General features: G+C 30.3%; 1 protein-coding gene and 1 long non-coding RNA gene across 2 annotated transcripts; both read left to right on the forward strand.

The window, feature by feature from the left end:
* Nucleotides 1-46: 46 nt before the first annotated feature.
* LOC132719305 (uncharacterized) lies at nt 47-1,292 on the forward strand. Its single transcript, XR_009624202.1, has 3 exons — nt 47-178; nt 370-473; nt 1,156-1,292. It is a non-coding gene; the product is annotated as an uncharacterized LOC132719305 (long non-coding RNA).
* Nucleotides 1,293-2,953: 1,661 nt separating this feature from the next.
* LOC132719307 (ATP-binding cassette sub-family C member 4-like) lies at nt 2,954-11,364 on the forward strand. The gene is made up of 12 exons (XM_060703070.1): nt 2,954-3,143; nt 3,533-3,813; nt 4,271-4,350; nt 4,576-4,726; nt 5,131-5,361; nt 5,649-5,749; nt 6,095-6,280; nt 6,691-6,846; nt 7,273-7,362; nt 7,802-7,974; nt 8,279-8,384; nt 8,638-11,364. The coding sequence occupies exons 1-12, from the start codon at nt 3,079-3,081 to the stop codon at nt 8,920-8,922; spliced, it is 1,905 nt and encodes a 634-aa protein (XP_060559053.1). The 5' UTR covers nt 2,954-3,078; the 3' UTR covers nt 8,923-11,364.
* The last annotated feature ends 6 nt before the right edge of the window (nt 11,365-11,370 follow it).

Below are 11,370 nucleotides of genomic sequence, written 5' to 3' on the forward strand. Positions count from 1 at the left end.
ATGTGTTTTTTATCGAGTCACCTTTCTATCTTTTCTTGTTACCAACTGTAACATTCATATTACCTGTCTTTTGTTTTCAAGTGTAATCCAAGGACTTCTGAAAGATAAAGTAACAATTTTGGTCACACATCAAAGGCAGTACATCAAACTCTCCGATGAAGTAATTTTCATTTCTAAGGTAAACCTACTCACTTTTATTTTTTGTTCGTCCCTAAAATAAGTTACTACGTTTTATGAAAATATAGATAATTCATTGAAATGTTACAAATAAAAAAAATGCTCGATGCTAAGTGCTTGCTATAGTATAACAGTTACTATTTTATTTTTCATAATTTAAATCTAATGTATCATATCTGCAATATCTTGCAGAATGGGACAATGGAGAGAAAAATTGGAAAAGAAAATCTTCAAATAATGAACGATTCAGAAATAGATGGATTTTCAGGACTTGACACGGAACACGTTGACATACAGTACGAACATGAGCAACTTAATGAATCAAACCTGTTTTGTTATATTTTGTTAATTAAAAACAATAAAAAAACAATGTTATAATTTGAACTGTAAAACTTTTTATTTCTTTATGCCGTATAAATAGAGAATACATGGTTGAGATCGGGATGGAGAAGGTTTATCCGGTGAGCGAGAAAGTGTATCGTGGCGAGGTTAAGCGAGCCAATATTCAGTTTCGCAGCGAACCGGATAAACCTTCTCCATCCCGAAATCAATCATGTATTTGATTTATCCTACTTTTGATCATGTTTTAGAATATTAAAATGGTTTCATTTTTACTTTTCCTGATAAAACCGCCTCTATATGAAGTTTTGTTTTGCTGCAAACCATGTAATGACGTAATGACTAGTGATAGATAAGTTTACCCGGCAAGGTTTTATCCAGTTGATAATATACACAGTTGCAGGATAAATCCTAATTCTTTATTATTATAGAATTTTTTTTTTAATTTTGATCTATGCAACCTGTAATGCAAGGAACTGTTCTAGTGCACAGTATGCTGTGGTAAAAACTTTAAAATACATAGTATAAGGTAAACATTTTCAAACAGGTAATGAAAGTACAAGAATAATCCATATGGTATTGGAAAAACGCTGTATTATTTATAATGATTATTGTAATGATAATGATTTATTATTATAGACACAGTAAATTTGAACGTATCAACAATGAACGGACGGGACTAGGGGACACTTCAAATGAATCGACAACATTAAAAATTGATGTGACGGTGAGTGTCAATACCTAACTGAGTTTAAAGGCTGTATTGAATTCACTTTGTCTTGTTCCATCTAGATGTTTTTTTCGTATACAGCTTTACAACAGTATTTTAAGTAATTTGAAACTTTCAAAACTATAAATATTGGGTCACATGATCTTGAAGTATGCCTAGTTTTACAAACTTTTATTTGAAATATTTTTCATTAGAAACTATCTTTTTTATCTTAATATTTTCATTTATTTTAAAATTTCTTATACCATAACAGGCATTTGAAAATGGTGTGAAATAAAATGGTTCTTTAAAAATGCACATTTATAGCATAAGAGGCCACACACACACAGGCCACACAAAAGGCAACAATTTGTTTGTTGGAACCACCTCTGACTTTAAACGACAGCTTGTTTGGGACATGCCTTTTACTAATCCAAGTTTAAAGTAACTCTTATGAAAAGGAAACAAATATCCAATATAAAGTAGTAATAACCTCCATATCCTTGTGGCAAGTATGGATATAGATATCTAGACCATTGTATTAGCCACATTTCCCAATTATCATGTATACCGGATTGCTCAAACTTTTAACAACCCTCTATGCTACCTGCTATTTTGAATGTTTGTTTTATCTTATATAGTTTACGTTTCCTTTTTTCATATAAAGGGTGATTAGATAGATTCGATTAGAGCATTAGTTTGATACATAGAATTTATTTGAATTGTCACAGACATTTCTTTTTACCATAGTTATGTTCATTTTAACTAACTTTTTCTGTTTTGGTATCTCATTTTTATGATAAAATTTAATATATTGTATACAATCGTCCTTGACCATTTGAAAGACTGTCAAAACGCTTTGGCGTTAAATCATGTTATATGGCATGATATCTTCCATGATAAGTAGACGACTTTTAGGTCGGTCGGTCAAAAATTAATGTCAACAACGTCTTGACCAAAGGCTTGTGAGGCAATTAAAACGTCACAGTTACTTTGACGTAGAAGTTATGATCCCAAATCAATAGGAGGCACAAACATGCTATGATTCATCTCTTCAAATATAAGGATACTAGAACAAACCGTTCTAGTTATTTGCTAGGATAAGTTTTAAGAAATCAACAATCTATGTTTGACCGACTAATCTAAAATAAAAAAAGTCAATTACTAGTCATGACCTATCTGTCCAAAAAATGCATTAGGTTTCGAGGGGGGGGGGGGGGTCGTCTTTCGAAGTTGGTATAAGAAAAAGTACATGATTCCCTACCGGCGCTCATTTTGATCCAATGGTCATAGTTTGAACAGTCTTAAAGAAATTAACTAGATAATGTTTTGCACAATATCTAAGCTCCAGCCCTTAGAGTTTCCGAGAAGATGTTTTGGATGTTTTTCTTTATACAAATTAAATTAATAACTTATAACTATTATTTCACGGTGACAAGAATTTTTTTACCCAAGGGTCATAATTTGAACAATCGTTGTTAAGGGAAATAACATTAGGTGATATTTCAGGCCAATGATTTAACTCTTTTTGCGGTGTTTCAAAACAGAAAATTGTTAAAATGTTTTACTGTATGCGTATAAAGAAAACTCCCGACAACGACCAGTGTCGCATCACAATTATAGCTGAATATGAGCCACTAAGCTGTTTTTATGTCAGCTAAAAAAGACGTATTCATTTACAATAAATGTAAGAATTTGCGTTCGATTTTCTTTGTAACATTATCCTTTCATTTTATGAGTAGGCTCAAACTCTTGAAACACGTCAAGAAGATGAGACGCGTAAGAAAACAGTGAAATTATCTGCATACTATAAATACTTCAAAGCTGGTGCAAGCGTCCCAGTTCTCCTTTTTATGAGCATTGCATTCTTTGCAACACAGGGGTCTTTTGATTTTGCTGACATATGGCTTTCAATTTGGTATGCAAGTTTATTTTTCAGTAAATATTTTTCATGAAATAACATTTTTTTTAACAATGTAAAAAAAGAAACAGAAATTGATGCTTTGAAGTAAACTGCTAACTTGAAAAAACACTGCAAGCTCTATTTTCTTGACAAAGAAGCATAAGCATAAGTATGATAGTTCATGTTTGTTTTATATCACATTTAGTTCTTGATATGATTAGATATTTGAATATATAAGCACGTCACATGAAAAATTAAATATAAATCGTAGAGAGTTGAAACTGGGTCATTCAATACATCAGAAAAGTTATGAAAAAAGCGTTGTTCTCATATGCAACATATTTGCTGTAGATACATTAAGCAATTGAAATAATAACAGATATACTTTTGACACTTTTTTTAAGGGCAAATGAAGAGGAAGATAAATATGCTGCTTTAATGACCCAAAACAAATCGTTAACCGAAGCTTTCGTAAACACAACAGAAGTGACCATACCGAACGTCAACACACATTTTAATCTAACAATATTGGTTATAATCGCAGTGGCTGTGATCCTATGTGGTCTTACACGTGCTTTACTGTTCTTAAATGTGACATTAAATGCATCACAAAAGCTTCATAACTGGATGTTTGACAGTATTCTAGCTACAGGAATTGATTTTTTCCAGAAAGACTCTATCACAGGTATTTTTGTTAGCTTCCCTTTGATTTTGTGTTTGTTCGTTTTTATTTTTTTTTACTCTAAGAAAAAATATAACTACATGTATTCATTTCACAAATTAAAAGGTAGTGTTTAAATGACGTTGAAAATGCGTGTCCTATTTGCACAGTATCTTATAAACACTAATTATGTATAACATTTCATGATTATACAAGAAAGATGTAACATGTTTTTGGAAGACATTGAAAAATTAAAATGTATCTCTGCTTTTTTCAGATTTCTTATTTTTTGCGTACATCAGTCTATGGTGTATGTATTTCTTATATTTGAAATTGAACCATGTAATTTACATTATGTTTTATTCTGCATTGATAACCGCTTTCCATCTACAACATCTTTAGTCCATCATATTGTTAAACGACCCGAGTATTTTTCACACTTTTTATTTAAATAATAGCAAATACATATTTTCTATTGCAGGACAAATTCAGAACAGATTTTCAAGAGATGTAAGACAACTTGACTCAACTTTACCTAAAACGCTATACGAATTTCTACAGGTAATTTATATGAACCTAACTGATGTTGTATGTTTGTAAAATTTAATTAACTGATGTCTAACAATGTCACTTTAGAAGGTCTTACACCTTTGTTTTTTTTTTTTTTCAACACTTGTATATAATGTTAGGATTAAAACCTTATAAAGAACAAAACTATAACATTAATGCAACAATTGGAAATGCAGGTATTTAAAACTTATCACAATTTTTGTTGTTGTTTTTCAGTGTGCGCTAATTGTGATTGGTATTGCTCTTGTTGCTGGTTTTACAGTTCCTTGGGTTTTAATTATTCTTGTCATACTAACTGTTTTGTTTGTAAGATGCAGACGGTATTACGTCAAAACGTCCTGCCAAATACATCGACTTATAAAGACAAGTAAGCCAATCCAGTTCCTAATTACTTTATCTAATTTGCATTATATTAGTTGAACAGATATAATTGTAAACAATTTCCTTTCTAGGAGCGTATTACATTTTTCAATACATGTGATTATTGAAACACGTATCTATGTATAATATCTTCATTTGGAGTTAATTTATACTGTTTTTAATATGTAAACGAAAACCAACACCCAAACGTTATGCAAATATTGAATTTGGATACCGTTTTCGAGGTATCTAAATGTCAACCAGTACTACAATGTCGGATATAAATATAAAGTGTGCGCATAGAACGAACATACCACAAAGTACATTTCTGTAAAATTCAATCTGAAACAACACAGTGTTTTGTACAATTTTAAATCGTTCTTATCGAAACTTAGTAATGATGTATTTTAGCTTTAAGCCCCGTAAAAGGTCATGCTACTTCTTCACAAGATGGAGTCTACACAATTCGGGCATGTAAAGCAGAAGGAAACATGATTGATCTGTATGATAGATTCCAAGATGAACATACCAAGGCCACGTCGCTTTCCCTGACATCTGAACGCTGGTTTGCAATAAGACTAGACCTTCTTTGCGCCATCTTTGTAGTTGCAGTATCATTATTTTGTGTTGCACAGAGTGATGGTTAGTTTACCTTTGACTCAATTTTTATATTTTAATAATTAAAAGTAAAAGATGAATATGAAATAAAATATTTTGTTAAGAAATTCAATTAATCGGAGAAAACAAAACTTCAACCCAATTTCTTATTCAGACAATATTTTCAAATAATTTAAATTTAATAGGTAAAAAATCAAAATATAGAAGTGGCTCACAAAAGTGTAGTATGGGATATTCAATACACAATAAAAGTTACTGTTCCAGTACTTTGATCTGTACAAAATCCAAAATATTTTAATTCTATTTTTCAGGACTGAATGCTGGTTTAGTTGGTCTTTCTGTTACATATGCTATGTCTTTAATGGCTTTATTTCAATGGTGTGTGCGACAGAGCGCAAATGTCGCTAACCAGGTAATATTTTAATTAATTCATTTGTTAAACATATTATTATGTTCCTCAGTGGCAAAACAGGAAATTTTGTTGGATAAATTCACATGCAATAAATATATTTTGATAAGAACAAGGCAATATAAAGTTGTATTTAGATGGAACAAACATAAAATGAATGTGCAATTTCAGTCAAGTACCAGTATCAATAGATTTAAATAAAATTATCAAATCATTGAAGAAATGTTCGAGGCAGGAATACCTGTTGTTATTTAATATACTCAATGATTATTGTTAACAAGTGTCTAGGGATCGATTTCGAGTTCGATAACAGCATGTATATAAAGTTGTCATTCAAATGCGTTGCAGATGGTTTCGGTTGAAAGCGTTTTAGAATACATTAAACTTACGCCTGAATGTACCACTGGTAAACCTCTTCCTCCTGAATGGCCAAAGAATGGTGTTATATCATTTGTATGGGCAAGTCTCAAATATCCCGGAACTGAACAGCTCGCTCTGAAAGACTTAAATTTCACCATCACAGATAAGGAAAAGGTGAGTTGTCGCCGTATTTTCACAACAGTTACATGAATAACGCGGGGTCAATATGTTCCGACAAAACGAATACACTTTTGTAACATAACATGCTTTTCAGAAAATGATTTGTCAATTCTTTCGTTTGCTTTAATTCAGAATAATTATGATGCAAATATGAAATGAGAGCAGCAAAAAATATTGCTATTGTATATGAAACAATTTATTGTCAAGAACTCCTTATGACAAAGGTAAATGAATATTTCTCCACGTTATAATCACAAAGAGCGGCAACATAACATGCAACATTAAAAAGAGGTAACCTAAATCTTACGTTACAACTTTGTCATACCAACTGCTTTCTTATGTACAATCATACAAACGAGCTACACATACAAATATGTTTTTTTTTCTGTTATTAAATGTTGTAGGTAGGAATTGTTGGCAGAACCGGAGCCGGCAAAAGCTCATTGATCACGATGTTATTCCGATTAGTAGAATCAAAAGGCAAGATTTTGATAGACGGTGAGGACATTAACGAAATAGAACTTCATACATTGAGACAGCAGATTGCCATTGTCCCACAGGTGTGATAATACCGATTGACATACTTCATGATAATAAATACCTCCTATTGTAGCAAGTAAACATGTGTTTTCATATGCCTGAGATCCACTTATCAAATTCTGATTCTTTTATTGACGGTGTAGTTATCTAATTTTATTTCACTTTCTGTTTTTTCTTCACTTAAACAAGCTCATAACCAATAAGCAGTTAAATTATCTTTCACAATCAAATAATGAAGCATTGATGTTAAAATAGAGCATTTGAACAAACGATTGATTTTTTTCCAAACAAAGGTGAAAGTAAAATAATGATTCAGTGTTTGAAAGTAGGCGACTGTACAGTCATTATTCAGACATGTATTCCTTTAAATAGGATATTAATTTAAAATGCATCTATCGTACATCCTTTGAACTGCCAATATAAAATTCTTTATTAACTATTTCAAGGATCCTGTTCTGTTCACGAGATCGTTGAGGGGAAATATAGATCCATTTAATCATTATCAAGATGAAGATATTTGGAATGCACTTAACGAGGTTTTTGTTCTGTTTATAATTACCTTATAATTACCTTAATAAAACATATTTTTATTTCAATGTTTCTTTTTCATTAATCTAGATTATGCAATTAAGTGTCTTTTTTAAATATCTGTGCCTGATTTATTTCCTTTACTGTTTTACTCATGTTCTTTATTTTCAATAAATATTAGCCAATAAGGCTATATTACCTTTGATCCTCAATAGAGAGCTATTTATATTTGTGTGTGAACACGATTATTTTATATGAAATGTAGAATTTTCTTTACTTGTGTTGACTGTGTTGTAACAATCTCTTGATATTTAACAAGAGGAATAACAAAATGATATTGAGAAAAGCAGGACTGGAGAGCTATTGTACAAAGTCATATTAGATCGAAAGTAACTTATATTGATTTATAAGACATTTCTTTTAACAACAGCCATATTTTGTTACTAGGTGCAGCTGAAAGAAGAGATTGAACGGTTAGGTGAAGGTCTGAACGTTAAAGTTGCTGAAGGTGGTAGTAATTTTAGTGTTGGACAACACCAGCTCATTTGCCTAGCACGAGTTCTTTTGCTAAATAGGAAAATAGTCATTATTGATGAAGCGACAGCAAATGTTGATAACCAGTACTTTATTATTATTCTTGTTCATCATTTGCAGCTCATTATTTACCTGCACATAATAAAACATATTTTTTTCAAGAACTAACAAAGAATTAAAGGTCAATATTGTAAATCTCGCATTTTAACATTAACAGAGTTACTTATCTGAATATCAAAATATGGCAGGATACACAATAACATTTACTATATCAATTTTCATGATTGTGAAAGGTGTCTTTGGAAATGACATCACTACAGTAACGGAAGTTAACGTAGTGTTACTTGTCTATTTAAATGTTCACTTATTTTAGATTATTATTCATTTCAGGACGGACGCTAAAATTCAAGGTGTAATTAAACAGAAATTTAAAAACTGTACAGTTCTTACTATTGCTCATAGATTGCAAACAGTTATGGATTCTCACAGAATTCTGGTATGGTTGATTTTTCTTATTTAGCAGTGCTTATGTGGGATTCTTTGTATAGATCTGTCTGAATCTGTTTTCTGAATATGACAATCTGACCAATATAAGTGCTTTTACAAATACCTGTATTAAATATTACAGAATAATATTTTAAAATTTTGTGTTAGTGCAAAAGTGACCGCAAAGGTTTTGATTATCTTATTGTTTGTCTTGTCAGTTATAGTTTTACACCCTTTAAATGATAAATTGATATATTAACAAGGTTCTTGACAAAGGAAATGCTACGTTTGGTGTCCCTCACCTGCTTCTCCAGGACAAAGATTGTAGTTTACTGAAGATGGTTGAGGAGACTGGAGAAATGATGGCATCGAGTCTTAAGAAAATTGCCAAGGAAGCATATGAGAGTCAATACGAACGTCTGCCTATATCAGATGATTTTGATAATGTAAATGCAGAAAATGTCTTGTATAAACGTACACATCAGGAAAGGAACGTAACTGAAGACAATGAGGAGGAAGCCAACGAAAAGACAAAACTTTTGCAATAAAAAATGTTCAAGATGCTACTGACTAAAAGGACGAATTGGAGTGTTTTACAAATACATGTTTGTTTCAAATATTAAAGACTTAGTTTAGATTAGCAAATATATTTACAAGATAATTTTTTTGACATTTTATTGTTGACATGTTTGTATGTTATCAAAGGTTTTTTTAATTAATTTATTGCTGATTATGGCATGTTATATAAGGCAAATGTACTAAAACAGTTTTAATGTGTCATGTACGTAATAACAAGCAAGTTAAATTTATTTTTGCTGTTTCTAAAAGATTAAGACAACAGACAAAATATTGCAGTATTCCTTGTATTTAATAGTTGTATTCGTCGTTTATATACTTCAACATAATGAACAAAATCATATAAACTTTTTGAAGGAAAAATATAATTGTTTAACAATGGCAATTTCCTGCTTTGATATAAAACAACTCATACGTTTGCATTTTTCAGACTTTTTGATAGTTATTTACATATTTATAACTTGATATCATAAAAGTTTTAGCATTGTCTATTTACATGAATCAAAATGTCTATTTACATGGAAATAATAAACATTCAAAAGGCATTAACTCAACACTTGGGCACATTTAAATTGTTGGTAACCTCAAAATCAGTTTTATTTTAGTTTAACTTCAATAATTGTAGGTAATGCAGTTTTTATTCATTATTTCATCATTAAATGATATTTTATTTACGATTCAAGCCGTCTTTATTGCGAACTTAAGAACATTTCAGGGACTTTAATGTTATTACGTCTGACATGACAATGTTTTTAATGTATGCAATGTATTTATGTAACCAGGAATCACTGAAAGACGGCAACATTATCTTTTCACTGGTCAGTTTATTATTTTATTGACGACAAACGACGTTGTGTTATACATTAATTTTATCACATAAACCGCGGCGCAAGAGTGTAATAAAGCCATTTAATAAAAACGATATAACACTAGACGATATTACACTAGTGTAATAACACTTTGACGTCACATCATTTGCACTATAAACATAGCGTTAAAGCGCTCTAATGTTAGCGTTACAATATAAGCGCGTCAAAGAAAAATGACTTTTGATAACAGTTTACCGTTCTTATTTTATATATGTGATAAATAGAATATTATATTCGTGTAGATTCAATACTAAATTTATTGAACTCGTTGAATAAAACAATATTATGCTGGCCAGAGGCTCGCATAATATGATTTTATTCAACTCGTTCAATAAATTTAGTATTAAACCTACACTCATTCAATATCCTCTATTTACTTGCAATTTAAGGAAAGTCCCAACTAATATGAACATATCAACTATCTGCCTCAATGGATTAAAGTCACGAGGTAAAAAACATATATAGAAATAGACTGACTGAAGTAGTTGACAAATAAAGAAAAAATAATTTTTTTTAGAGTTGTCTCTACATAGAATATACATGATTATGGTTTAGTTGGAATTTTGATAGAACTTAATATTAAAACATCAAAATTTCAATATTTGATTTGGTTAAAACGCTTTATATTTTACCATGTTACTGTTAGTACATTTTCATTGTGATTTGTTATTATTTTGTTGAATTAACTATTTTTATGCTCAAATATTTGCTTGTTGTTACTGAAATATTTGATATAATTCTAACGTCTTATTGCAGGACTTTTTTCTACTTATAATTATTCGGACTTATGTACTTGTTTATCTTAGAGAGTGTGAAAATAAAAGTTTTAACTTAGGTTTTTTTTAGGTTATTGGTTGTTATGAATTTAATTTACTTTTGAATGATACGACAATAATTATGATTTATAAATATATCTAGATTTATAACTTGATATCATAAAGTTTTGAGCATTGTCTATTTACTTGAAAATGTATATTTACATGGAATCAACTAACTTTCAAAAGGCATTAACTCAACACTTGGGCACATGGAAATTGTTGGTAACCTCAAAATCAGTTTTTTTAGTGTTAAGTACAATACTTGTAGGTAATGCATTTTTTTCTGTAATTTTATCATTAAATGATATTTTATTTAGACTACATTTAAACGATTCAAGCTGTCTATATTGCGAATTTAAGAACATTTCAGGGACAAATTTAATGTAATTACGTCTGACATGACAATGTTTTTAATGTATGCAATGTATTTATGTAACCAGGAATCACTAAAAGACGGCAACATTATCTTTTGACCGGTCAGTTTATTATAACATTGACAACAAACGACGCTGTGTTATAAAATTAATTTCACTTGCAATTTTTAGAGAAGTCCCAAATTATATGAACAGATCAAATATCTGCCTTAATAGATTAAAGTCAAGAGGAAAAACATACAATCATATAGAAATAAACTGACTGAAGTAGTTGACAAAAAAAGAAAGAAATTAATTTGAGACTTAATTTGCTTTTCAAAGAACTGAATTGTCTCTACATAGAATATACATTATGGTTT

This window comes from Ruditapes philippinarum, unplaced genomic scaffold, assembly GCF_026571515.1.
Source record: "Ruditapes philippinarum isolate M1 unplaced genomic scaffold, ASM2657151v2 ctg8574_1_1_1_1, whole genome shotgun sequence".
In the NCBI taxonomy this organism is placed as follows: Eukaryota; Metazoa; Mollusca; class Bivalvia; order Venerida; family Veneridae; genus Ruditapes; species Ruditapes philippinarum.